This window comes from Accipiter gentilis, chromosome 14, assembly GCF_929443795.1.
Source record: "Accipiter gentilis chromosome 14, bAccGen1.1, whole genome shotgun sequence".
Lineage (NCBI taxonomy): Eukaryota > Metazoa > Chordata > Aves > Accipitriformes > Accipitridae > Astur > Astur gentilis.
The window spans coordinates 33,950,161-33,972,946 of record NC_064893.1 but is presented as its reverse complement, the minus strand read 5'-3'; the positions used below and the strand labels follow the sequence as shown (position 1 = coordinate 33,972,946).

At 55.2% G+C, this 22,786-nt stretch overlaps 1 protein-coding gene across 9 annotated transcripts in view; it reads left to right on the top strand.

Annotated features, from left to right (window-relative positions):
* Positions 1 to 17,077, top strand: part of CDH22 (cadherin 22) — a 90,115-nt gene extending 73,038 nt beyond the window's left edge. For 4 of the 9 annotated variants that reach the window (XM_049817013.1, XM_049817007.1, XM_049817008.1 and 1 more), the window contains 4 exons: positions 2,561 to 2,682; positions 2,997 to 3,114; positions 12,071 to 12,322; positions 13,758 to 16,563. In XM_049817013.1, the coding sequence (XP_049672970.1) occupies positions 2,561 to 2,682; positions 2,997 to 3,114; positions 12,071 to 12,322; positions 13,758 to 14,296 (1,031 nt within the window). In that variant the 3' untranslated portion in view covers positions 14,297 to 16,563. The other 5 variants (XM_049817011.1, XM_049817010.1, XM_049817009.1 and 2 more) reach the window with 5 other exon arrangements.
* The last annotated feature ends 5,709 nt before the right edge of the window (positions 17,078 to 22,786 follow it).

The window sequence follows — 22,786 nt, the reverse complement described above, 5'->3', positions numbered from 1 at the left end:
ACTCCAACAATCTTAATCATGCTTCTGACCATCATAAATTCAGTTTATGCCCCACAGTTACAGGAAACATATTTCAGAGATGTTTTGGAGATAACTTTTTTCAAATACATCCAACTATTTTTCATATTTTTCACCTGTAAATCCAGGTACTGGCTCAAAGGAAGAGGGAGGTTGATAAAGCATTTGAGGAGCCTTCAAATAGATCATGGTACAGCCAAAATAAAAAGAAGCTGATGCGTGCCTCACTGGAAGAGTAGACAACAATGCAATGGTTGCATTTCTAACCTTGATGTTCCTGGAGATGTCAAATTTTAACGCTGTCACTGAGCCAGGAGTAAGCATGAGCCTCAGGCTTCAGCAACTTCAGAAGGGGCGAAAGGAGAGCTTTTTTATGACAGGGTGCATTTAGAAAGGACAACTGTGCTTTGAGCTGTGCTCAGGGGAGCGGGATGTTAGTTATGGCTCTGGCAGAAGGGTCGGCACGGGTCTGCGGCACTGTGCCGTGGCGCATGGATGACCCCACTCACGTGCACGGCATAAAACACTCCTGGCAGCTGCTTGCTGATGCTGTGGAAGTGGACAGACCCATGGTTGTGCCCAGCTCCAAATACACTGATCGCATCCCTCCTGATGAGGCTGAGAGGTGATCTCGAAGAGAAGCTGCTGTGCTCAGGCTCACCCAGGTGTCCTGACCTGGCCCCACAGAGTGTCTGTGGCACATGCTGTGCCAAGAGGTCCTGGGAACAGTTTGGCATAATTGGGCTCGGCTCCTGCTCACGGCCAGTTTGGGTACTGTGGGACACTGGGGGAAGAATGGTGCCTCTGGATCACAGTCAGGAAGGGGAAGAGATGGGGTCCCAGGCTCTTCTTCCTCCCTTCTCTTTTTGCCTTTCCGCACCTTTCTGTCTGCCTTGAGGGCAATGTCCGCTTGCTTCAGAGCTGAGCAGCAGGGACAGTTATCCATCTTCCTGTGGGCTGAGGAGGGGGTGATGAGATGCTGTTGTCCTTCTTGCAGGAATTGAACCTCTTTCCTCCTGCTCATTTGTGGCCCTGGTGAGCATCAGGTGCACCCCTCTGCCTCCCCCGGGCTCCCTTCCCACCCCGCTGCCTCCCCCTTCCTCTCTCTCCCCAAAAGCAATTGCAGTTTATTTCACTGCACCAACACGCCTTTTAAAATAACACACAGTTCCAGGCTTTTAGTCACGACTTCTGCCTCCCTCCCCTGAAAACAACCATCTAATCACCAGAGCAGCTGGTCTGGGTGAGAGGGAGTGATAACACGAGAACAGGGTGAAGGCAGCTCTGGGGAGGGGGCTTAGGTTCCTGGCTAATTATGGAGCAGCGCTAAATCTCCTCTCCCCTGGGTCCTCCCCCACCTGATCTGCGGGGGCCAGCATTAATTTTATAGACTAACAGGCAGCAGAGCTCCTGCCCGAGCGTGGAGAGAGGCATCGGGTCTGTCACAGTTGCAACCTCTGGCTAAAACAGAGGAGATGGAGTATGAGGGAGTTTGCATTTCTGGAAGCGCATGAGGTGCTTCAGAAAACATTAGGCCCTCTGGAGTGATTTATAATCTTATTGCGAGGGCTCAATGTACCTTTGCGGTGCGTGTGTGGGGTAGAGCGGCACTGCAGTGAATGGAGCTGCAAATGTAATCCCCATCCCGTGTGTGGAGCGAGCCTGGACCAGCACCAGCGGGTGCAGCCCTGGCCCAGCCAGCAGCTCCCTGCACCCCAACAAGGGGAGCGGGCTGCGAGCCCCCCAGGACCGCTGCCCGCGAGAGGCACGGGCCGGCGAGTGCAGGGACGAAGGGGCTGCCCGACATCTTGCTGCGTGACCACCTCCCCACCCAGTGCCCGCTGGCAGACGGCGCTAGGTTCTGGTTCGAGCTGCTGATAGTAGTGCAAAATCCGGTGTCGGTGTGCAAGGCCTGGGCCCCAGGGCAGGAGCCTCACGCCTTGACAGGGAGCGTTCGACCCCGGATCACCTGGGTGCAGCGGAGGTGCACGTGACGGATTTCACTGCTGTCCTGTGCTCTTAGCTGAGCCCCGCTGTTTCGTGTCCCGGCTCTGCTTGCCAACCTCTCAGCCGTTGTTGCTAGCTCCTGGGGTGTACGTAAGGGTCAGGATCCGAGTCGGGGTACGATGTTCTCGCATCTGAATTTGCCTGTTCCCTCTCAGTGCTGCCTGGCTGCAGCACAGATGCTCATCAGTGGTGACTGACCCTTATCGCAGGGACGTGCTCGGAGCTGCTCAGCTTTTCCAGGGGTAGATCAGGCCAACGGCAGCGTTTTGGGAGTCCTTGGTACGCAGCCCAGGGGTTGGGTTTCTTTACTGGAAAACGTGTGTAGCGAGGCCGAGCGATGCTCTGCGGGCACCACTGGCCCACGGAGACGGTCAGTGCGGTGGGCGGGGGGACGTGCGGTGCTGTGCGACCCTCTGTGCTGGCAGCAGCTGCGCGGCTGCACTGGCCTCTGGATGGATGGAGATGAGGAGGGTTTGCTCCCTACTAGCAGCAGATGGCCCCTCCTACTCAAGCTGCTTTTCTTTTTTTGTTTCAGATAATCACTCACAGGTATCGAGGGCCTCTCTCCGTATCCGTATCCTGGATGTGAACGACAATCCGCCCGAGCTTGCCACCCCCTATGAAGCTGCTGTGTGTGAGGATGCCAAGCCAGGCCAGGTAGCGAGCGTCCCCCAGCCCTTCTCCTGGGTCTCCATCAGCGACTGCAGTGGTCTCGCGCTGTGAGCAGTGCTCTGGACCAGTGCCAGTCTGCCCATCCTTCCCCTTCTGCCTGAACGTCTTCCCGTGCAGCTGTTGTCATGCTGGGAACCACTTTGTTGGTGTCCTACAGCTAAGTCCGTCTGCAGGGCAAAGGCTCATCCCTCACTGTGGCAGAAGCCGGTGATGCTCTGCTGGGCCGGACCCTGTGAGTGGGGCCCATGGGAGAGGCTGCGGAGGCAGCACCGATTCTCGCCTCTGCTTTCTCCCCACAGCTGATCCAGACAATAAGTGTTGTGGACCGTGATGAGCCTCAGAGCGGCCATCGTTTCTACTTCACACTGGCACCTGAAGCCACCAACAACCACCATTTTTCTCTGCTGGATATTAAGGGTAAGCCCTGCTGCACCCTTCCCAGTCCTGCAGTCTCCAGACTGAGTGGCGCAGCTGGCCATGGGGAGGGAGACGGGGCCGCTGGCTTACAGTCCATCTGTGCCTGATGGAGCTCAGGATGCTTTGGGCACTCAGCAAGGCTCCTCGCCAACCTTAAAGTGGTGGGACTGGTCACTTAGCAGTTTGGATTTCCTCAATCCTAGCCCTGCTAGGTTTCTTCTCTGCTGCAGATTGGTCCAAAGCTCCTCTTGTGCCGTCTGGTTAGCCTTCAGCGTTTTCAGGGTGCTCAGTCCCTTTCTTGATGTGAAATCTCCAACCTGCCTGCAGGCAAGGAGATGATGTGGATTTACAGATAAACACGCTTCCGTTTTGAGTATTATGATTTATCCCTCTCCAAGGTAAATCCTGGAGCATGGGTCATCCTGGGGCCGCCGTGCGGGTGGGCAGCCCCTGTGCCCTTGACAAACAGGAGCAGCTCAGGAGTCCTGGGAGGCAGCGGGGCTGTGCAGCAGCCAGCCCTTGGCTGCTGCAGGTTGTCTGGGATGCAGCCAGCAGAGCTGAATTCCCCATTAGGTGGTGGCTCAGGAGTGTGGTTCTTTTGCATTTCCTGAGGCTCATCCTGTCCTTTGGGAAACACAGCTGGGCAGGGCCCATTTGTTCCTCTGGGAAACTCTGGGCTTCTTTGCGCCTGTGGGCTCAGTGGCCCCCGATGACTCGGTCCTTGCCTGCTGCTGTAACCAGTGCGGTGCGATGCAGGTTTTGCTGGCTGAGCCCCTGGCTGCCATTTGGCTTTGCGAACTGCAAGGTCAGGCTGCGTTTGTGTGGATGACAGCAATCCAGAAAGGTAGTTATCAGGCTGTTTCCTATTTTTGACTGGTGTTTTGGGTTAATTTAGGCACTGATTACAGCAGTAAGTACAGGAGGGACCCTTGCAGATACTGGGGTCTTCTCCAGCCAGATGTGCACTTCCTTGTCAAAGAGGCCAGCCCAGATGGAAGCCAGCAGACCACATTGAAATGCTTCTTTGTTTTTGTTTTACTTTTTTTAAACCTTTTTTTTTCTTCTGTTTTTGCAGCTTCATCTGTCAAAAGCCTGATTTAGTTTGTTCTGAGCTTATCAGAGGAGCCTTCTGCTGATGTAAGATCCTGCTTGCTCAGTTTGGTTCAGCATTATTAGGGATAGTCAAAATGGAACTTGCAGCAAAAAAAGCTTCAGACATAATCATAGAAGGACTGATACTGCTTTGTGTCCTAAAAAGTGCAGCTGTCCCTGACCTGAGTCCCTGCACTCACAGGGCAGCTGTTCACAAGACCTTTGCTTCTTATCATGTAAGCAAGCTTTAATCCTCTGCAAGATTTTGCCCCACGCCCAGCGATTAACTTCCTTCACTTACTCTGAAGGACCTTATGAAAACATGCTTGGGCGTGCCGAGTTACACTGTGGTGTCCGTCCCTACCCAGACCCCTCCAGAAGCTCTGAGGGGCCCAGGGCCGCGCTCCTTGCTCCGAGCTGGGATGTTTGCCATGGCTGGGTTGCAATCCCAGAGCCATCACTGCTGTGTTCTGCCTGTCTGGCAGGAGGGACCTGGCCAGGGGCGACAGGAGCTCAGTGGGGGCTGCTTTGCTGCCCAGCGCTGTGTGGGGATTGCCCGCGGTTCGTGCAGCCAGGGTCCACCAGCAGCAACCCAAGAGCCGAGGTTGCAGAAGGGTGCAGGACACAGGCTCGTGTGCCGCTGCCTCCTCCAGAGCGGCTGCTCTCTTGAGTGGGACGAGGCTGTCGTTGCACAGGGTAATCCTTTGTGCTAAATGATCCCACAAACTTTGCGTGTGGTGCAACACTGCATAAAATGAGTAAAAGCTGGCATCACCTCCCGCCTTCTGCTCTCGGGAAAACAAATGCTGTTGCTGCAGGGTTACTCCCAGGGTGTTTGGAGACGCTCCCAATTGCCAAGCAATGCTGTCTTCCACAGCAAGAGGAGGCGGCTGCCTGTGCAGATGGAGGCACCCCTCATTTCTAACCTGTGTGTGTTTTAGTGCCATCTCCCTTCCTTTGATTTCTCCCCCCACCCTTTCTCCAGTCCATGGAGTGCCCTGGGTTCACTCACCTTCGCACTCTGCTCTCGTGGGTTCCCTTGCTGTATCCTCCTTTGTCCCCCTTTTTGCCTCCCTCTCGTGTGTTCACCCCTCTTGTACTTGTGTCTACTCCTCCATATAAATATCAGTGGTGACAAACTGCTACCACCAGCCCATCTGTTTCTTTGTACAAATTTGTAGCCAGTTTTGAAACGTGATTTATAAATATTGCTTTTGCAGCCAAGGAGTGACACTGATGGATGTCAGCACAGATGGATTCGCTAAGCTCTTGCTTAAATCCTTCTCTCTTTTGCTTTGCACCTCCTTCCCTCGGCTCCTGCAAGGCAGCAGAAAGCCACCTCGGGAGGGTGGCTTGTCCTCAGCACGGCAGGGACCAGCATCCACTCGGTAACGCTCCCATTAGAGTTCATGAGGCAGGGCAAGAGCACCTGGCTGCAGCACGGCTGGCAGGTGGGGAGCCTGGGTGGCTTTGGCCAGCAGCGAGTTCGCTGCGAGCTGCCGGAGAGGTGTCCGAGGCTCCGAGCGGCCGCAGCATGGAGGGGCTCCCTCGGGGGGGGGGCTGCCGGGAGCACGAGGGGCGGCTGCTCGGGCAGGCACCTTGCTGGCAAAACTGACCCGGCAGGAGGCTGGGGAAGCAGAACGGGTGAGGGTCCATTAAAGGTTAAAGCGCAGAGCCCCATCACATAGGTGGAAGCAGAGCCAGGCGGGGTAGCACAGGAGGGCAGGAGAGGATGCTGAGCACTGCCTAGGCTCTTCTAGAGCTCCTTGTGGGCAGCGTCGAGGAAGCCTGCGAGCGTTTTAAGGAAAGCCCAGGGTGATTGATGGGGCAGCCTGTCCATCAGATGAAGAGCTTGTGGGGTACCCACTAGAAAGCGGGCATATGGCAGCGGTCATAGGACAGGTCTGCTGCAGCCTTGTACTGCCATGATACAGTCATGACACTGCCGCGTGCCCGAACCCTGCTGGGTCAGGGCCCACTGCAGCCAAAACTGCACAGTAGGGATGGCCCTTGTAAAGTGCCTGCAGCCCTGCTCGTCCACTCCCAGCAGCACACAGAGCTGCCTTGGCTCTGATGGTCTGGGTCAAAGCTACAAGAGCAAAAAGTGACTCTGCAGGAGACTGCGTTAGCTGAATTATAAGCTGGTTTGCAGGAGTCAGGCTTTTAGAAACTGTGTCGTTTCCTACTGGTGTCTCTCTTTTCCTCGCTTTTGCTCTGTCTAAGGGGGTGCTCAAGCACTTCCTAATTCATCAGACAAGGAATAAATGTCATGTGTGGTAACAATGTCCATGATCCAAAAGGAAAATGCCCAGCAAATGAAGTGTCTAAAGGAAGAGAGAGAATTGGAAAAGCTGACCTCACCCAGGTCCAACTGGTGCCATTCCAAAGGCATTCACTATCCTCTGCCTCCTAACTCGCCTTTTGCTGGGTCTTTCCGGCCTGAGAAAATTGATTACAGAAGGATCAAAGGCAATTAAAGCCTGAAATCACGCTCTCCAAGAAATACTAATTGCGTTGGAAGGGATGGTAGAAAGCATCCAAGCCCAGTAACCTGGAAGGGGTACTAGATAATATGGAGTGACACATGGAGCTACTGACTCCAGAGCTCAAGGGCTAGGCAAGCAGATGTCTGAACTCTCTGCAGGTCTCATTAAGAGCATGTAATGGGTGATAGAAGATCTGAAAATCATAACAATCAAAAGCAAAATGTTAGGATTCAAGGATTGCCTCAGGATAGAGGAAGCCTCCTCCAGCCCCGCAGGGATGCTGTTCTCAGCACGAGCAGCGCAGATGCTGATCTGACGGGGAGGTGAAAAAGAGCATTGAATCTCCACAGGGGCTGAGCAAAAGGCAAACGAGCAGCAGTGGGGCTGTGGCCTGGCACCCAGAGAACTTGGGAGAAGGAAGAGGCAAAAGGGAGAAATTGGATTTTTCTCCTATCAGCTGCACCCGCCTGGGGCTACTGGGGGGGGGGGGGGTCTGCTCCTTTTGGGCAGCTCTGGTGGCCACGGATCCAGCCAGGAACTGTGTGCATCTCCCCGGAGCTGGCATGCCTGGGCACCAGAGCTGCAGAACAGCTGCCAGAGAAGGGGAAGGCAGACACTCTCAGGGCCCTGGGAGTGCGGGCAGGGATGTTGAAATCCAAACTGAGGGTAGCTTGCTCCCTTCTGCTCTCCTAACGCTGTTTGAGATTGAGTTATGAGAAGGATTTATTAGTTCTGTCTTTGAAGCTGCCAAGAGCCTCTTTGGAGAGGGAGTCTGAGAGACTTAATTATTTTATTATTCCTAGTGATGTTATGTTACCACCAGAGTATATTGCGTTCCTAAACTTTCCTCTTACAGCAGTATTGACGGGTCCCTGCACGCTCGACTCACGTTTGTTTCTGCCTTGTCTGGTGACTTGCTCCTCAAGCTGGCAGAGGTGTCATCTCCTGTCCGTCGCACAAGGCGATACTGTGCAACCTGGGATAACATCACTGTGTGGTCAGAGAGAAGGTGGCATAGGAAACCTGCGGAGGACATGTCAGTTTGTGTAGACAGATGGCAATGATAGTAAATGGTTTGGCTTGGGGCTTCAGAGAACACCTGGAACAACCTTTAGGGTGATGTGACCGTAGCACAAACTGCAACTTCGTGAGGACTGGGCAGGAAAACATGAGTGTGGAGATCCAAACTCATCTGTGCAGGAAAGCTGTGATTAATGTCTGCTCAAATTTCAGTACCACCTCCTAGGAAACACTACTCCTCAACCTCGTGACCCCAAAAATGGACTTAGCAGAAAGCTGCTACAGAGGAAGAGACACAAGAGGCTGCAGCGCCGGGTCTGCCCAGCTTTTCTTTGCAACTACTCGAGCTGTGCCAATACAAACAAATCTACACCAAGACACGCATCCTGAAGCAACTGCCTTGGGTCAGCTGCATGTAGAGATACAACCGTAGCAAGAGAAATTATATTGTTTTGTAGGAGGTTGCCTCGGATGCATTTTCCAGGGTATGTTTTCCCAGATCTGGGCAAAATTTTCTTCATTTCTACGGTCAAATAGTCTACGTTGTATGGCAGCAGCACTGCTTTTTCTGGAGTATCTCGGAAGGGAACACAGAAGAAGTTTGCAAGTAACACGGGTGTAAACACCTAACAGAGAAAACAGTTGTCCAGGGTGCCTGGGGAACCATGGGTGCAGTGGGTGGGCAGCAGGGAGGTGGCTGGAGCCCTCACAGTGCCTGGAGGGCGCTCTGGCTGGGGTCTGGCTGTCCAGCCTTGTTGAGCAATGTCGTAGGTGTAGATGTGAAATTTCTGTAGGTCTCCTTCCTGTAGGAAGTGCTCATGTCACCCTGTTTGAGAGAGAAAATGTAGTTTCATGATGTTTGAAATAGTGTTTTGTAGTTGTGATTTTTGTCTCTCCATAGCACCAAGTTTTGGATTACAGAGCAAGACCTCAGCCCTTTTCTGAGCTGAGGTTTCTCAGAGCAGAGCTGTCTGTTATGCTGCTGATATATTTAAGTACTGGCTGCTTTATTTTGACTTTGTGGGTTCAGCAATGAAAATATTTCTCCTTCCTGTACCTGGAGGTGAGGGGGCTCAGCGGTGCAATGTGCTGTCTGAGCAGTCTCAGCTGAGCTGAGGTTAGTGGCTGCCTCTCTGCAACTTGCACATGTATTTCCCCTTGATTTCTAGAGACTGTTTCTAAAAATACAGTGTGCCTTGTGGCAGGTCCCTAACAGGAGCTGGAGCTGGCTGTAAACAGAAGGGGAATCGCCAGCCTTCTGCTGCATTTCCAGAGAGGTGAGGAGTTGGTGCTATGCCTGCATTTACGCAGCACTGAAGGGGTGCTCGCCCGGGTGGCTGGGAGAGCTCCCAAGCACAGCATTTTATCGCACCTGGGCCAGAGATGGGCTGAGCAGCACGTGGAGGTACAGGGCGGTGTGTACGGGGATCCTCTGAGCCAGGGTCTGGCCACAAGCTCAGGCTGGTTACTTGACTGCTGTGATGGTGCCAGCAAAGGTGACCTTCCTGGGCTGAGGGCCAGAGCCTTGCTCGATCACAGCAAGTTGGTCTGTCCCCTTTGTCCTGTGGCTTCATCTCCACTGGATCCAGATGCCCGAGGCTTATGTTTAGCTGGGCTAGCTAGGAGTTAGTCCTGGCCTTTTGCTGAGATGGTGCCATTAATGTTATTTATACCTCCCTGCTCTGCTGCAGCAAGCTGAGGGAGCAGCACCAAATGAGATCTTGTTACCTTTGTGCAAATGATTAGCATAACAATAATTTTTTTTCCTAGCTCATCCTTGGTAGGCAATAGGCAGCTTCTCAATAGACTCAGCTGCCGGCAGGCTGCCACACTTGCTTCAGCCTCCCTGCTGCCCGAGGGGCTGGTGCTTCTCTGCTCCTCCTGACAGCTCTGCCAGGTTGCCTCCGTGCTGGTGCCACATGCTGCTCCAGGAGTCTCAGCCCCAGTGGCAGATGTCCTGCAGGACCAGGTGGCTGCCCAGGCAGAGGGTCGGTGGTCCCTGCCTCATGGACAGAGAAGCCGGGCAATGCGTGTGGTGCAGAAAGATCGTGCTGTCCGCTGTGGGCAATCCCCTCCATTGGCTGGGGATGCCGCAGCACTCGAATCATGTCTGACTCGAAGCATAGGTCGGTGCTGGGTGCTGCAGCCTTGCAGGCAGAGTGCTGACACTGCATGCAGTATCTCCCTTCTGAGGCAAACTGTCCCCAGATCAACTCGTACAAGCATTTGGCTTATTGCTGTCTTCTGCTCTGTGCTCCTGAGGATGTTGCCTGCCTGAAGTCAGCTGCTGTGAGCAGGGATGAGTGTGGTTACCTGGAAAATTCCCTTAATGGATAAAAGATGCTACATCCAAAGGAAGAGGTTTTTTCTAGTGACCTGCAGCACAGTTCTGTATGCATGAATAAGATCTGGTTTTGAGTATCACCCTTGTGGCACTCAGTGCAGCCTCCAAACATTGGCTGGTGTGGTCTTCTCTCCAGTGTCCTTGCCTTTCCCGTGTTGAGATCTTCAAGGCAGACCTGTGTTCTCAGGTGAACTGGAAGAGATTACTTTTTTCCTGTCTCCTTTATGCTGGAATCCCAGCCCTCCCCAGCTAGGGTGCCCAAGGCTTTGCTCACCCCAGCAACACGGCTGTATTGTGGCAACACAGAAAATTCTGGTGGGCTGAGTCCAGAAACCTGATGCTAGGAAGCAGCAATCTGGTATTTAGCACCATGACAGCTGAGCGCTCTTCTGGGCACAAGCCCGTGCACTGCTGCCTCCCCTCTGGGCACAGACAGCCTATCTTCCTCGCTCTTGCTGTACCTCGCCATGCTCGCCTCCAGCACACTCTGGGTGGGCTTTGCCTCTGCACCTGCGTGTCAGCACGGGGTGGGGGGTGCAGATTGCCCCAGCTCCTCCTCTCCCAGACTGCCCTGAAGCAGAGACCAGCCTTGCCCTCTCTTGCCCTTTGCTGGGGGTGGTTGCATCAGTCCAGCAGGTCATCTGTGCCTCTGCTGGCAGAGCTGGCTGAGGGCTCAGCACTGGGATCCTGGCAGGCTCTGCCCAAACTGCTTTGCCTCCAGCCCCAGGGGGGAGATGGGCTCTGCGCTCTGCTTTACCCTGGCTGCTGCGCAGTGCCCCCAGGATCTGCCCTGCTTCCCGTCTGGCCAGTGGATCTTCCCTGTCCCGCGGCTCAGCGTGTGCCTGCCCCTCTGCTCAGCTCTTGGCTCACCTCCTGTCCCCGCCGTGCCCCGTGTGCTCCCATGCAGCACCCAATCCATACAGCAATTTCCTTGGTGGCAGGCAGCCCAAGAGCCAGAATTAGAATAGATGTCTTTTCCGATCGAAGAGCTGATTGATACAGAAAGGGGCTAGTCCGGCATAAATCAGGTGCAATGAGGAGAGAGTCTGTAGACAGCAGCACCTTGCTGTGAGCAGGCCAATCTATGTTTTATTAGATAAAGACTGCAGACAGTCAGTAGCAACTTCTGACATCTGGCCACAATTGTTCAGCTACTATTCAATCCCTTCCTGCCTGCTCTGCTGCTGGCTGGCAGTGAGTAGCACACATGAGCAGGGAGCCAAGCTGATTTTCGGTCCCTGTTCGTACCTTCCCTGCTCCAGGTCATCTGGGCGCAGCTGCTGCTTGGGTTCATCTCTGGCACCGGGGCCCTGGAGGGTCCCGTGAAGTGGCTGTGTTAATGGGATCGTAATGGGTTATGCTGTGCCGGCTGAGCCCCTGAAACAGTAGGGTTTGAGCAGATGGGGAGGAGGACGGCTGGCTCGGCTGGGAGGCTTGGAAGGAGCTCTGCCTGCTCCTTCAGGAGTCACAAAGGATCCTAGGGGTATTTGGCCCTCCAGCTGAGGCAGGACCCTTCACCTGCAGCTCTCAGGTTTGGAAGCAGTAACTGCTTTTGCAGGTTCGGTGCCACCTGCAGAGCCCCATCCACTCTGGTCTCCATGTCAGCAACTGATTTTTATCCTGATTCCTTCTCTGTACCGCTCTCAGAGGTCTTCTGGAAGGTTTTTTCCCTCTCTCTGCTCCAACTTCATTGTTTGTCAGCGTGGCTCAGACACCCATGTGCTGTTGCTCCTGTGTTGGGTTTGCCACGCCCTGGGCACACTGGCAGGTGAGACGCCGAGCTGGCCGCCTCCAGCTGCTTGGGCTGCTGAGGGGCTGTGGTGCAGGGGACCCACGAGCTGGGTCTCTTCTCCCCCGTGATGGAGAGGAGGGAGGCCCTGTCCCCTCTTTGGGCAGTTGCTGGAGTTGGCGCACGAGCAACCACTGTTCGTCTTGAGCACAGAGGAGCTCACAGTGAGTCCCTCTGGCAGTGCCATGGGACTGACTTTGCTGTGGGTTTTCTTGTTCCCTGCAGACAACACGGCTGCGGTGCACACGCAGAGAATGGGTTTCAATCGCCAGGAGCAGGACGTCTACTTGCTCCCCATTTTGGTGGTGGACAGCGGCCCCCCAGCCCTCAGCAGCACGGGGACTCTGACCATCCGCGTCTGCGGATGTGACAGCAATGGGGCCATCCAGTCCTGCAACAGCACAGCCTACGTCGTGTCAGCGACGCTGAGCCCCGGCGCCCTCATCGCGCTGCTGGTGTGCATCCTCATTCTGGTTGGTGAGTGCCCGCCTGTCCCCCGGCCTCCTCCTGTCCTGTCCCGTCTCCTCTCCATCCAGCATCACGCAAACGAGCCCAGGCGGTTGCTGTAGGCATGGTGCAGGCTCCTCTGCCGCCTGTCTCCCTGCGTGGGGGGCAGAAAGCCCGGCCCCTGCCCGTGGGGGACCGTCGGGGAAGCTGCCGTTGTTTGCCCCTTGGCTGAGCAGGGCAGCCAGAGCAGGGCTCCCTGTGTACAGGCAGGCATGCTGCCACCCGGCAGAAGCTGGAGAGCCGCCGGCTTGCTCCCCACCTCAACGAGCAGGAGCCGAGAGCTGCTCGCTGGCTGCCGTGCGGTGCCTGCAGCAGGTGTCTCGCAGCAGATGGGGCGCGTGTGCATCCCAGCGCGGTGGCCACAGGCAGCAGGTGTGGGGCGCATGGTCGCGCTCTTACCTGGGAGCGCCGGCAGGGTCAGCGTTAGAGCGTGTGTGAGCGCGTGGGCAGGATGGGGAGCTGGGGTGCACGCAAAGCAGAGCGTTGCCTGGGTCGGGACCTGCATCCTGGGAATGCTGCTGGCTGCCACTGACACACTGGCATGAGCTTGTGCTGGGGCACCACGGCACAGCACGAAGGTGCAGGGGAAGCGTGGTCTTGCGTGCGTGTGGGAAGGGGCTCTGGGAGAGGGGTGTTGCAGCGCCCTCGGGTTTAGCATGGGGCGGCTGATGGACGCTGCTGCTGAAAGCCCTCCGACATCGGTGCTGGCTCCCAGCTGGCTTCTGAGGGCTGTCTGGACATCTGCAGAAGCCAGCATGTTGTTCGGTGAAGTCTCTTCTTGGCACGTCTCTGCTCCCCGTCTCCCGCTGTGTCTCCGTTTAGAAAACCCTTTCCCACAGGGTGCACTTTACACTGGTTTCATTTTCCAACGCAGCGCAAACAAATTTCTGCCTAATTGCCCAAACGAATAAAGTGCACATCGGTGCTTTAAAGGTGATGGGATGAATGGATGATGATCCAGGACACAGCTGTGGCTCGTTGCTCAGGCTCTGTGCCATCTGCTCCACATTCACCCTCCCAACATTTGGCTGCTGCTGTGATTCATGCACCCCCTTTTCCTACTCATCTTCTGCAGAATCCATCCGTTTGTCTGTCCAGCCGTGCGTTCATCCATCTGTCCCTCCTGTCTCAGCGGTCGCGCTGCATGGGAAAGGAAGTTCCCGGTCTGCACTGGAGCCTGGTGCAACAAACCTCTCTCCAAGCCAGTGACACAGCACAGCTGCTACTTGATGAGCCTGGCTGATAGGAACCGGCTGGCATGCTGGCAGTCTTGGCTGCGGGGGTCCCTGTGCCGGAGGGTGCTGTGTCTCTGCACCCTGCTGCCGAGCACGGGCTGTCCTCGCCCCCATGGGAGCACAGCTTGCACGAGCCCCTGCGCCCATCTGACCGTCTCTTCCTTTCCCAGTGCTGGTCCTTCTGATCCTCACGCTGAAGCGACACCACAAAAGCCACCTGACATCCGAGGATGACGAGGACATGAGGGACAATGTCATCAAATACAACGACGAAGGGGGTGGTGAGCAGGACACAGAGGCCTATGACATGTCAGCCCTGCGCAGTCTCTACGACTTCAGTGAGATCAAAGGCGGTGACGGAGGTGGCGGGCCAGGAGAGGGGGGCCCGAGCGGCAACCCAACTTCCGAGCTCCATGCCCTCCCGCAGTGGGTGCAGAGTCCAGACCTGGACTTCTCCGTGTTCAGAGACTACATCTGCAGGAAGGTGGAGCAGGCAGATGAGGACCTCTCTGTGCCGCCCTACGACTCGTTCCAGACCTACGCCTTTGAGGGCTCGGACTCCCCCGTGCCCTCCCTGAGCTCCATCAATACCTGGTCCAGCGGCTCGGAGCAGGACTTCTCCTACCTGGGGGGCTGGGGGCCGCGTTTCCGGCAGCTGGCCGTGCTGTATGCTGGGCGCAGGGGCGAGGAGGACAGCGAGGAGTCCTAGCCGTCCCACCGACTCCCCACGAGGCTCCAGGAGGTGGACCGGGGCTCCATGCCACGAGGTGACCGCGCGTGCCTCCGGCCAGGCTCCGCAGCTGCCGGAGAGGGGCTGTGCCGCGGGGCCGGGGAGCGCTGGGCGACGTGCTCCTTGGCAGCCGCCTCCTGTTCGGGGCACGTCTGCACCGCACGGTGAGGCTGGAGCGCCCAAAGGAGCCACTGTGGCCGTCATCTCCTTAACACCAGTCTCCATTAAAGCACTACGCATTAATTGAAGCAAGAGAAAAATCTAATTCAAGAGAGTTTGGAGGGGGCTTCTCCCCCACAAATTATCATTTAAATAGATCTGTTGAGTGAGCCCAGTTCAGGAGAGGAAGAGCAAACCGGGAGCCTTTTGTTGTCTAAATTGTTTTTGTCACTTGAGTCAGAGCATTTGAAGTGCTTTGATTTCTCTAAGAGCTTTCCTTGCAGAGAGAAACAAGCTTTTAACTTCTGTTCATCTTTTCCCCCCCACCTTATGTTTGCTCGCTTTCTGGAGTCGTCCTTCTCTCTGTGCGTGGGCTTCTCGGCAGCACCTGGCTGCTGGCACGGCGTTGGAGGGAGAGTGCCACGCTGGTGATGCACGTGCTGGATGTGGGCTCCAAGGCCACATCCTGCACTGAGCGACGGCTGCGCTTGAGTTCACTTCAAAACACACTTCTCCTCCAAGCTGCAATTGCTTTGCCTCTCAGTTCTTAGACCTTGTGGTTATCAAAGATGCTTGTGATTTGAAGGGCCTCACTGCCTCCCTGCACAGCGGGCATTGTCTACAAGGTCCTGATGTGCCCCACAGCCCCGGTGACAGAGGGGGACGTCCCGCCTGCTGCCGAGGCACGGTGCTGTGGCCTGAGCCGCAGAGCAGCTGCGGTGCTGGGGAGCGCCGTTGGAGGGGCACGGAGTGGCATTCCCTGGGTCGGCTCTGCCAGCCCCTCAGGGCAGGCTGGGCCGAGGTCTGCAGGGCTCTCGGCCAAGCCGTAGCTTTCTACCAGATGGCGTGGGCTGCGCAGAGCAGGACGTCGGTGCACCCTGGCCTTCAGTGGTGGGGGAGAGCTGCATCCTGGCTAGCGGACCATGCTGTAGGGTGCAAGAGAACCCCAGGCCCCTGGTTTGGAGGGATAATTCCTGCTTATGCCCAGCTGACAGCAAAGCATCACCATTGGTGATAGAAAAACCATCCCCAGGACACGTGTATGAGGGCAGATCCTGCTAGCGCTGCTTGCGTGGCCAAGCTTGTTGCTGCAGGCTGGGCAGTGGGTCTGTGACACCTCGGGGTACCCAGCCCTGCAAGAAACTGGCATGAGCTCCCGCAGCAGGGCCGCGTTTGCACGAAATCTTTGGTTTTGGGAGGCAGGTCAGGAGGAGGCCGGTGGGATGTGCTGTTTCTCCTCAGGCTGCAGATGATGCTGGAGGAAACCACTCACTGCCCTGCACCATTCTAGCCTGCTGACTTCCCCTGGGGTAAATTGAGCAGCGCGTTGATCAACACGCTCAGGCAGCTTCTCAGGCCATGCTGGCTAGTGCAGCTCCTTACCTGTTCATGTTGGGAAAAATAGTCAATTATATCATTGATAGGTAACTGATAAGGTCTCCCAAGGCCTGACACATCCTGGGCTTGTCATTGGGTTTGTCCTTTTAGTTTAGCCACAGACAGTGTTTTCTCTCCTTGGAGAAGGTTTAACTGTAAATGTACATGCGTGTTCATTTTTTTACTGTGTTTTGCTTCCCGGCTGCTGGTGTTGGTCCTTTGGCTGCAGCGCGAGACCTGACAGCAGAGAGGGGCAGGATGCGGCTTTGTCCTGGCTCCTGCCCTCAGCTGCTCCTGGCCACTGCCGCCACGTCTGCCCACACGGGAGCCGCAGCTTGGCTTTTGTGCTGGGACCAGGAGCTGCTCGCTTCTCAGGGTCTCTCTGGTCCCGTCCCCCCCCACAAGGAGGCGGCGGGCACCCACTGCTGGCACCCACGCCCCGGCAGGCTGCTCATTCACTGTGAAGATGCTGGGGAGGCAGCGGGGCCGATTGGCTGCTTCACACTGGCCCGTGAGTGCCGGCTCTGGCCACGTTGCCTCAGGCAGGTGATGCCCCGCACCCCGGAGCAAGAGAATGAAGAAAGCCCTCTCTTTCCTCAGGAACGTGTTTGTGTTTTCCCTCCGGGCTGAAGAGCTGTGCCCGAGCCCCTCCAGAGCTGGCCCTTCCTCTAGCAAAAGTGTTGTGCAATAGCAGGGCTCTGTCCGTAGGAGATGGGGTCTGACAGGGTATGTATTTAGCAACCCTCCCACCGGGTTATTCCCCATCCCCGACCAGCCAGTCCTCCCCAGCGCGCATGCACGCACGCTTGCATTTTAATTTCTATCCCACATGTAGATACGGGGGGAGCGTGGTGCCAAGCAAGCCGGCCGCTCCGCACAGTGCTGCCCTGCACTCCCTGCCCACCTGCACCCGGCAGGAGGAGCTGGCAGCTGCCACAATGTCTGATGGAGTCACTTTGGTTTTCTTTCTCTACCCAAATGAAATTAGGAGGTTGATTTCCTCACCCTTGTTATTTTTTCAAGGTCTTTCTAGGACCTGGAAATAAATTATTTCCTTGTCGTCTAGCCTGAGTCTTATTTGCTTATTTTGTCTTGTTTTGTTTCCTCATGTTGCACTGTCAACGTGGTCCCATCAGCGCCTTTCCAGAGGGACCAGACTGGCTGTTCTGCCGGCAGGACAGGCCGTGGCACAGCCCAGCGCGGCGTGTTCCCTGCCGTGAGCCAGCAGCTGAACCGCCTGCCTCCCGCAGCACGTTCCCACTGGCAGGATGCCGCTTCTCTGACTTCTTCCCATTTTTCATTGAAATACTCATCAGAAAAAACCTTCTTCAAGAGAAGGGTCAGTTTTTCAGTCTGAATTTGAAGGAAATGAAAAAAATTGCCCTTGGCTTTTTCCATCTCTTCAGGAAGAAAAAGTCGGGTTGTGCTTTGAGTGGCCCGAGGTGCTGGGTGCGTGCTTCAGGCTGGCTGTGGTGCCTGCCTGCTCTGTCTGTGCCCAACAGGAGCCACCCCAGCAGCAGGGTCCGGGGTCTGAGCCACCGCAGCCAGGCACAAGCTCGTCGGCGTGGTCCCAGAAGCACTGCCCCTGTGGGAGAGCGGCAGCAGCTGGTCTCATCCTGCAGAGCAATGGCAGAAAGAACAAGAGGCAAGCTACACGCCAAGTGACAAAAGAAAGTCTGGTGATGCATCCTCGTGATCTTCCTTTCTCAGCCAACAGAGTTCCTTAATGGTCTTTAAAAAGTGCATCTTTAGTGTTGTTCTCTTGAAGCCACGGACAGCCTCATAGCTGACTAGCCTACCACTCACAAGCATGGATCCCGGTCATGCACTTCTTCCCAGCTTCAGTACAACTGGGCATTGTTAACGGGATTTATTACCATGACCTGTTCTCATGTTGGTAATGGCATGTATTATGGCAGTGTTCAGTTACTGGCTGCAGCAAAAAAAAATCCCCTTCATACTCAGTTTTAATACTGAAATGATGCAAATAAATTACACTCTAGCCTGACCACAGATAAATCAATCGCTGATGGCTTTCTTGATGGCAAGGGACTGGGGAACGATCAACGTGCTAATGGCAAACAAGCGTGAACCTCCCTGGGCCCAGGAAGCCTCATCAAGGCACGCAGCTGCAAATCCTCCGGCACCCATCGGTGGTGATGGCACGCTGCAGAGGGCTGGATGCAGCACACAGCAGCTGGCCGGCACAGAGAGAGGGGGACATGTGCTAAACTCTGTGGTGGCATAATGTAGGTCAGCAGATAGCACAGGTGGAATTTAAACCTCTCCATAAAGCGACAGTCATTTAAATAGCATCTTGCAGTCCTTGCTCCAAAACAGGCTTATTGATCCCTGAGGTCTTTAAGCATTTCCGTATCCTTCACCATCCCTGTGCCTCCACTCCCATCCTGCTCCTTTGATTATTCACTAAATGTTATGGAAGAAGCATCTGGTGGCCTTTGACAACAGCAGTTAGTGGGATGCTCTAACCGACGGGAGGAGTCTTGAGGCTGGAGGGTTTTTCAGATGCTGAAGGTGTGCTGCCAGACCTCAATGTATGCACTATTTTTCTTTTCACAGTTGCAGCGAATGCCTCTATAGCTGCCAGCCTTGAGGAGGCCTTTTGGCAAGCAGCATCGTTAATTGCCCACACACAGCACGCGTGTCAGCGGTGCACTCACAGCTGTATGCTCCAGCAGTTCTGGAGTTGGCCAGTTGCTGTTTGTAGAGAGCTACTGATGGTTGCTGTGTGTTTGCACCCTGGGTTTTCAGCCCAGGACCTTAGAAACAAGAGCTCTCGTGTTCCAGCTGCAGCCAGCACAGAGATGTGCTCTCTTTGAACCCTGCTGTCCAACTTCAGGCTCCCAAACAAGCAGCCTAGTTATCTTGGGACTGTGAGGATCAGGTGGGCTGGATTGTCCTAGGAACTCCCCATTGACAGAGGAAGCGCCTGCAGTTAGTGAGCTCCTCACAAAGGAGGTAACAAGTGCCTAGCATTCAGCGTGAGGAGCCTGGGCCATGCAGAAGGATCTGCTGCTTGATATTGTGGAGGAATGGAGAGAGCTCAAAGCAACAAATTGCCAGCCAGAACCATACCCTCAACTACAAAGAGGAGGATTATTGAGAGCTCTGATTGCCGAAGCATCTGTGAAGATGTTTTAAGAGCTCCATGCCCCCTCAACACAGCACCTTTTGAGGAAATTTTTCTACAGCAACTTCTCTCTCTTCAGCAGTTGCACAGCAGCCTCTGGCTCCTTGCAGGGCAGTGCAAGGGCAGGTTGATCTCCTCCTTGCTCCTGCAGGAGACGAAGCCAGTCCTGCTCTGCAGACTGGTGTCCAGTGACAGGACTTTCTCAGATCCAGGGGCTGAGCTGGCTGGCTGGGCAAATCCAGGGGCTGCTCTCCTGGCGAATGTGGAGCGAAGATGCTTCTTCCAGGTCAGTTTTCTCACATCAGAGGCAGCCCCGGGGTGTGGAGCACGCAGAACCATGGGTCAAGGGCTCCCAGCTCGTTAACGATGCCCATGTTTGTCTGCGTGGAGCAGGGCAGTGAGTGCACAGAGTGGGCAGTGAGTGCACAGAGTAGGCAGTTGCTGGGCAGAGCGGGCTCCTGTAGGAGCAAAGCAGGTGCATGTGGAGGCAACTGCTGCGCGCTCAGAAGGTGATGGTGGCGGTCGGAACGTGGCCGTGCTGTGCCCTGCGTGCTGACATCTGCAGCTTTGGGTGTTTCTTTGCCTGAGGGAAGTCTGCTGTGGCCAGCTGCTTTGCAGGAGCAGAGCGTGGCAGCTCCAGTGGTGCTGCTTTGTCCGGTGTTTTTGCTAAAGAGCGGCTACTCCCCGAGTGCCCTGGCTTCCATGGTGCTCCATGTCCTTCCACAGGGCTCCCGGCACCTGCACGAGTCCACCTCACTCCGAGGCTGAGGCATGACCCTCGCCACACGGGATGTAGCCTGCGGCGGCTGTCTGCTGGTGGAGGACGGTGGCATTTGCCGCTATCACATGCTGAATGAATCCTGCAAAGTTTGTGTCCCTGTGCTACGGTGGCAGCTGGTTGCTGCAGCTCCGCTCCCAGCCCCAGCACAGAGACGCTGCAGCGGTCACCTCTAACGCCTTCGCTCTGAGCCATGGCAAGCTCCAGAAGGCAAGGTGTCCAAGCCTCCTCCAGAGAGTTATTTACAAAAGATGGATGTGATCCACTGGGATCATTAAGGGGAAATGAAAAAAGGGCAGTGATATCTGCACCCCCAGGAGAAAAATACATCTCTGGTAACTGAGTGCAAGCAAGGCCATGTAAGCCTCCGCCTCCTGCTCGCGTTGGCAATATGCTGCTTAGGAAGGTGATCACTTTTTCCCCCATATCCTCCGAGGAAGCTGCCCTGTCACTAGAAAGCTGACTCCTTTAACCACCTCTGCCACAGTTAATATCACAGTTCCCTGCATCCTTTCAATTACCAAGCCCTTGAGTTTCCTTTAGGGTTGGTATCAGAATCTCGCGGCTCAGCGTAATCTCAGTTTTGCATCTCTGCTCTTTGTGCTCAGTGCAAAGACAGCAGCTGTGTCTTGTTAGGGGTTTCGTGCTGTGCTGCCGTGCTCCAGTTTGTGCTTTCTCCTGCTGTGGCTCCGCTGCCTCCCAGCCCATCCTGGGACTGTTTCCAGCATCCCAGAGGTGACCTAGGCTTGTGGTCTGCAGCAGCAGGTATTCCTCCCCTCTCACTGGCACGGATGGGAGCTGAGTTTCCAGGTAGCTGTCGTGGCTATGTATTGCCACAGCCAGAGGAGTTAGAGAGAAACAAACCCATTGACTTTTACTTGGCCTTGCAATCTTGCTCCTAGGCAGTCAGTCAGTGGGGCTGAAATCTCCCCCTCGTCTTGCTGAGCACACCAGTGCACTGAGGTGGAGAACGGGCATTCCTGCTCCCTGCCAGGACTGCTTCCCACTCAGGACGCCGGTGCCGTGTGGTGCGGCCAGGCTGGCTATCAGCTACTCAAGCATCCCAGCCTGGGCTTTCTCCCGGCCTCATGATTCTTTTGAGGATGAGCATGGATTTAATGACTATTCTCCAAATTCTTAGGGAAAGACCTTGGGCTTTTTGCAAAGCTGGATCCAACACAGGCGGGCAGAGCCTGAGGCAGTTGGGACATGCAGCCATTGTAGCAAGACAGCAAAGCAAAACCAGCCCGCGCAGTAGTCGCACAGCCCCAGCTTTACAAAGGGCCTCAGTCCAGCCTGCCCTTGCCGTTGCCCTCACTGGTGCTGGAACCCAGGTGTGGGGGCTCAGCATCTGGCGTTTAATGTCACGACATTGGGCAGCAAGGAAGGGTAAAAATGGGAGCAGGAGCCAAGTGCCTCAGCATTTGCCTCTTCTGGGTTGTGCAGTGTGGCGTGCTGCCCATCCGCCTCTTCTGCTACTGCGTTTGCCAGTCATTTGTGGTTAGGATGCCAAGCGGTTGTTCTTAGACATCCCTCATCTATTGCCAGCGACAGCGAGTGTTTGTGCCTTGGGGATTGTTAACTGCCCTGTCCAGCTACACTGAGGTTTTATGGACATATATTTTTCATCTGTCTGAATTGCTGCTGTAGAGGAGCTGCTCAGGTGAGCATGAATTAGTCCAGCTGTTCGCTGGGGGAGCAGACACCAGCCATTTCTAAGCAGAATGCATCCCCTTAGCTAGTGTTTTAACCACGGTAATTGGAGAAGTTTTAATCCCTCTTCTGCTGCGGGAAGCACGCACTGCTAACAGAAACGATCCACCCCGACTTATCCCCAGCTGAGTCAGCCTACAGCAGCTTCCTCCGCGGTCAGAAGTCACTCACCTTTAGCCAGGAACCAGGCAGCTGTTGAAATCCCTTCACATTGCACGCAAATTAGGCATTGAAAATACTCATTACAGCCAACATGACACGCCTTCATTATTCCAGAATAATTGTCTGAAAGGCTCAGCTCGCAGCACAAGCTTCACTTGGTGCAGAAATGTGATAAAAAGAAAACAGGAAGTGCAATCAATGCTTGTAATCCTTTTAAATAAAAAGGTACTTGCTAGTAGCTGCCAACATCTTTAAAAAGCTGTGATTTCCCTGGAGAGAGCCCTTATCGGCTATGACTGCGTGTCATTCTGGCTGTCTGTCAATCCATCAGACTTCAGTGCCACTGACATTAAGAAGCCAGGCGTTAAGATTATCACATTTAGCCGTAATGTAGCACAGATTGTGTTGACATTTGGAAAGTATTCCACCACAGGAGCCATTTGACTTCACTACTTTCTTCCCAAAGAAAAAAATGCTTTGAAATATTTCAGGGAGGGCGCCTGCTCTGCCTGCAGGGTGCTGGATAGCCTTGCCCCCCTGCAGTCGTGGTGAGCTGGAGGAGGGTGAAGACGCACGGGTGCGATGACCATGAGCAGGAGGGACCGCGGCACACACCGTCGGTGCAGAGGGCAGGCCCTGGCTCCGAGGCAGCTGCCAGGCAGCAAAAAGCTGCACTCTGCTGCTTGCAGCTTTCTCCAGAGCCCTTCTGTGCAGCTCTGCAAGGCCTCTCAGCCCGCACGCATCCAGTCCGGGCATGGCTTGCTTTGGAGGTTCAGCTCCCAGAGCTGCTACCCAGCCCTGGTCTGCGGCAGGGACTGCTTCCCAGAAACCCGGCTCCCCAATTCCTTTGCTGCACCTGGTGCAAAGCTCACTTGTGCTTTCGTTAGCTGAGGAGGGGTCCCCTGTGCACGCCCTGAGCAGCACTTGCTTTGCCAGGAGGGACCGGGAGAGCAGCACCCTGTGCACACACCATGGGGACAAGGGCTCCTTCCCTCCTCCTGCAACACCTCCTCCCGGGAACGCCTCAGCTCTTCCCACAACGGAGAGGGGGATATTCCAGGCCATGCACTGGGGGGAGGCTAGGCCATAGAAACAATGGCAAATGACCTGAAATGAACTGATTAATCTC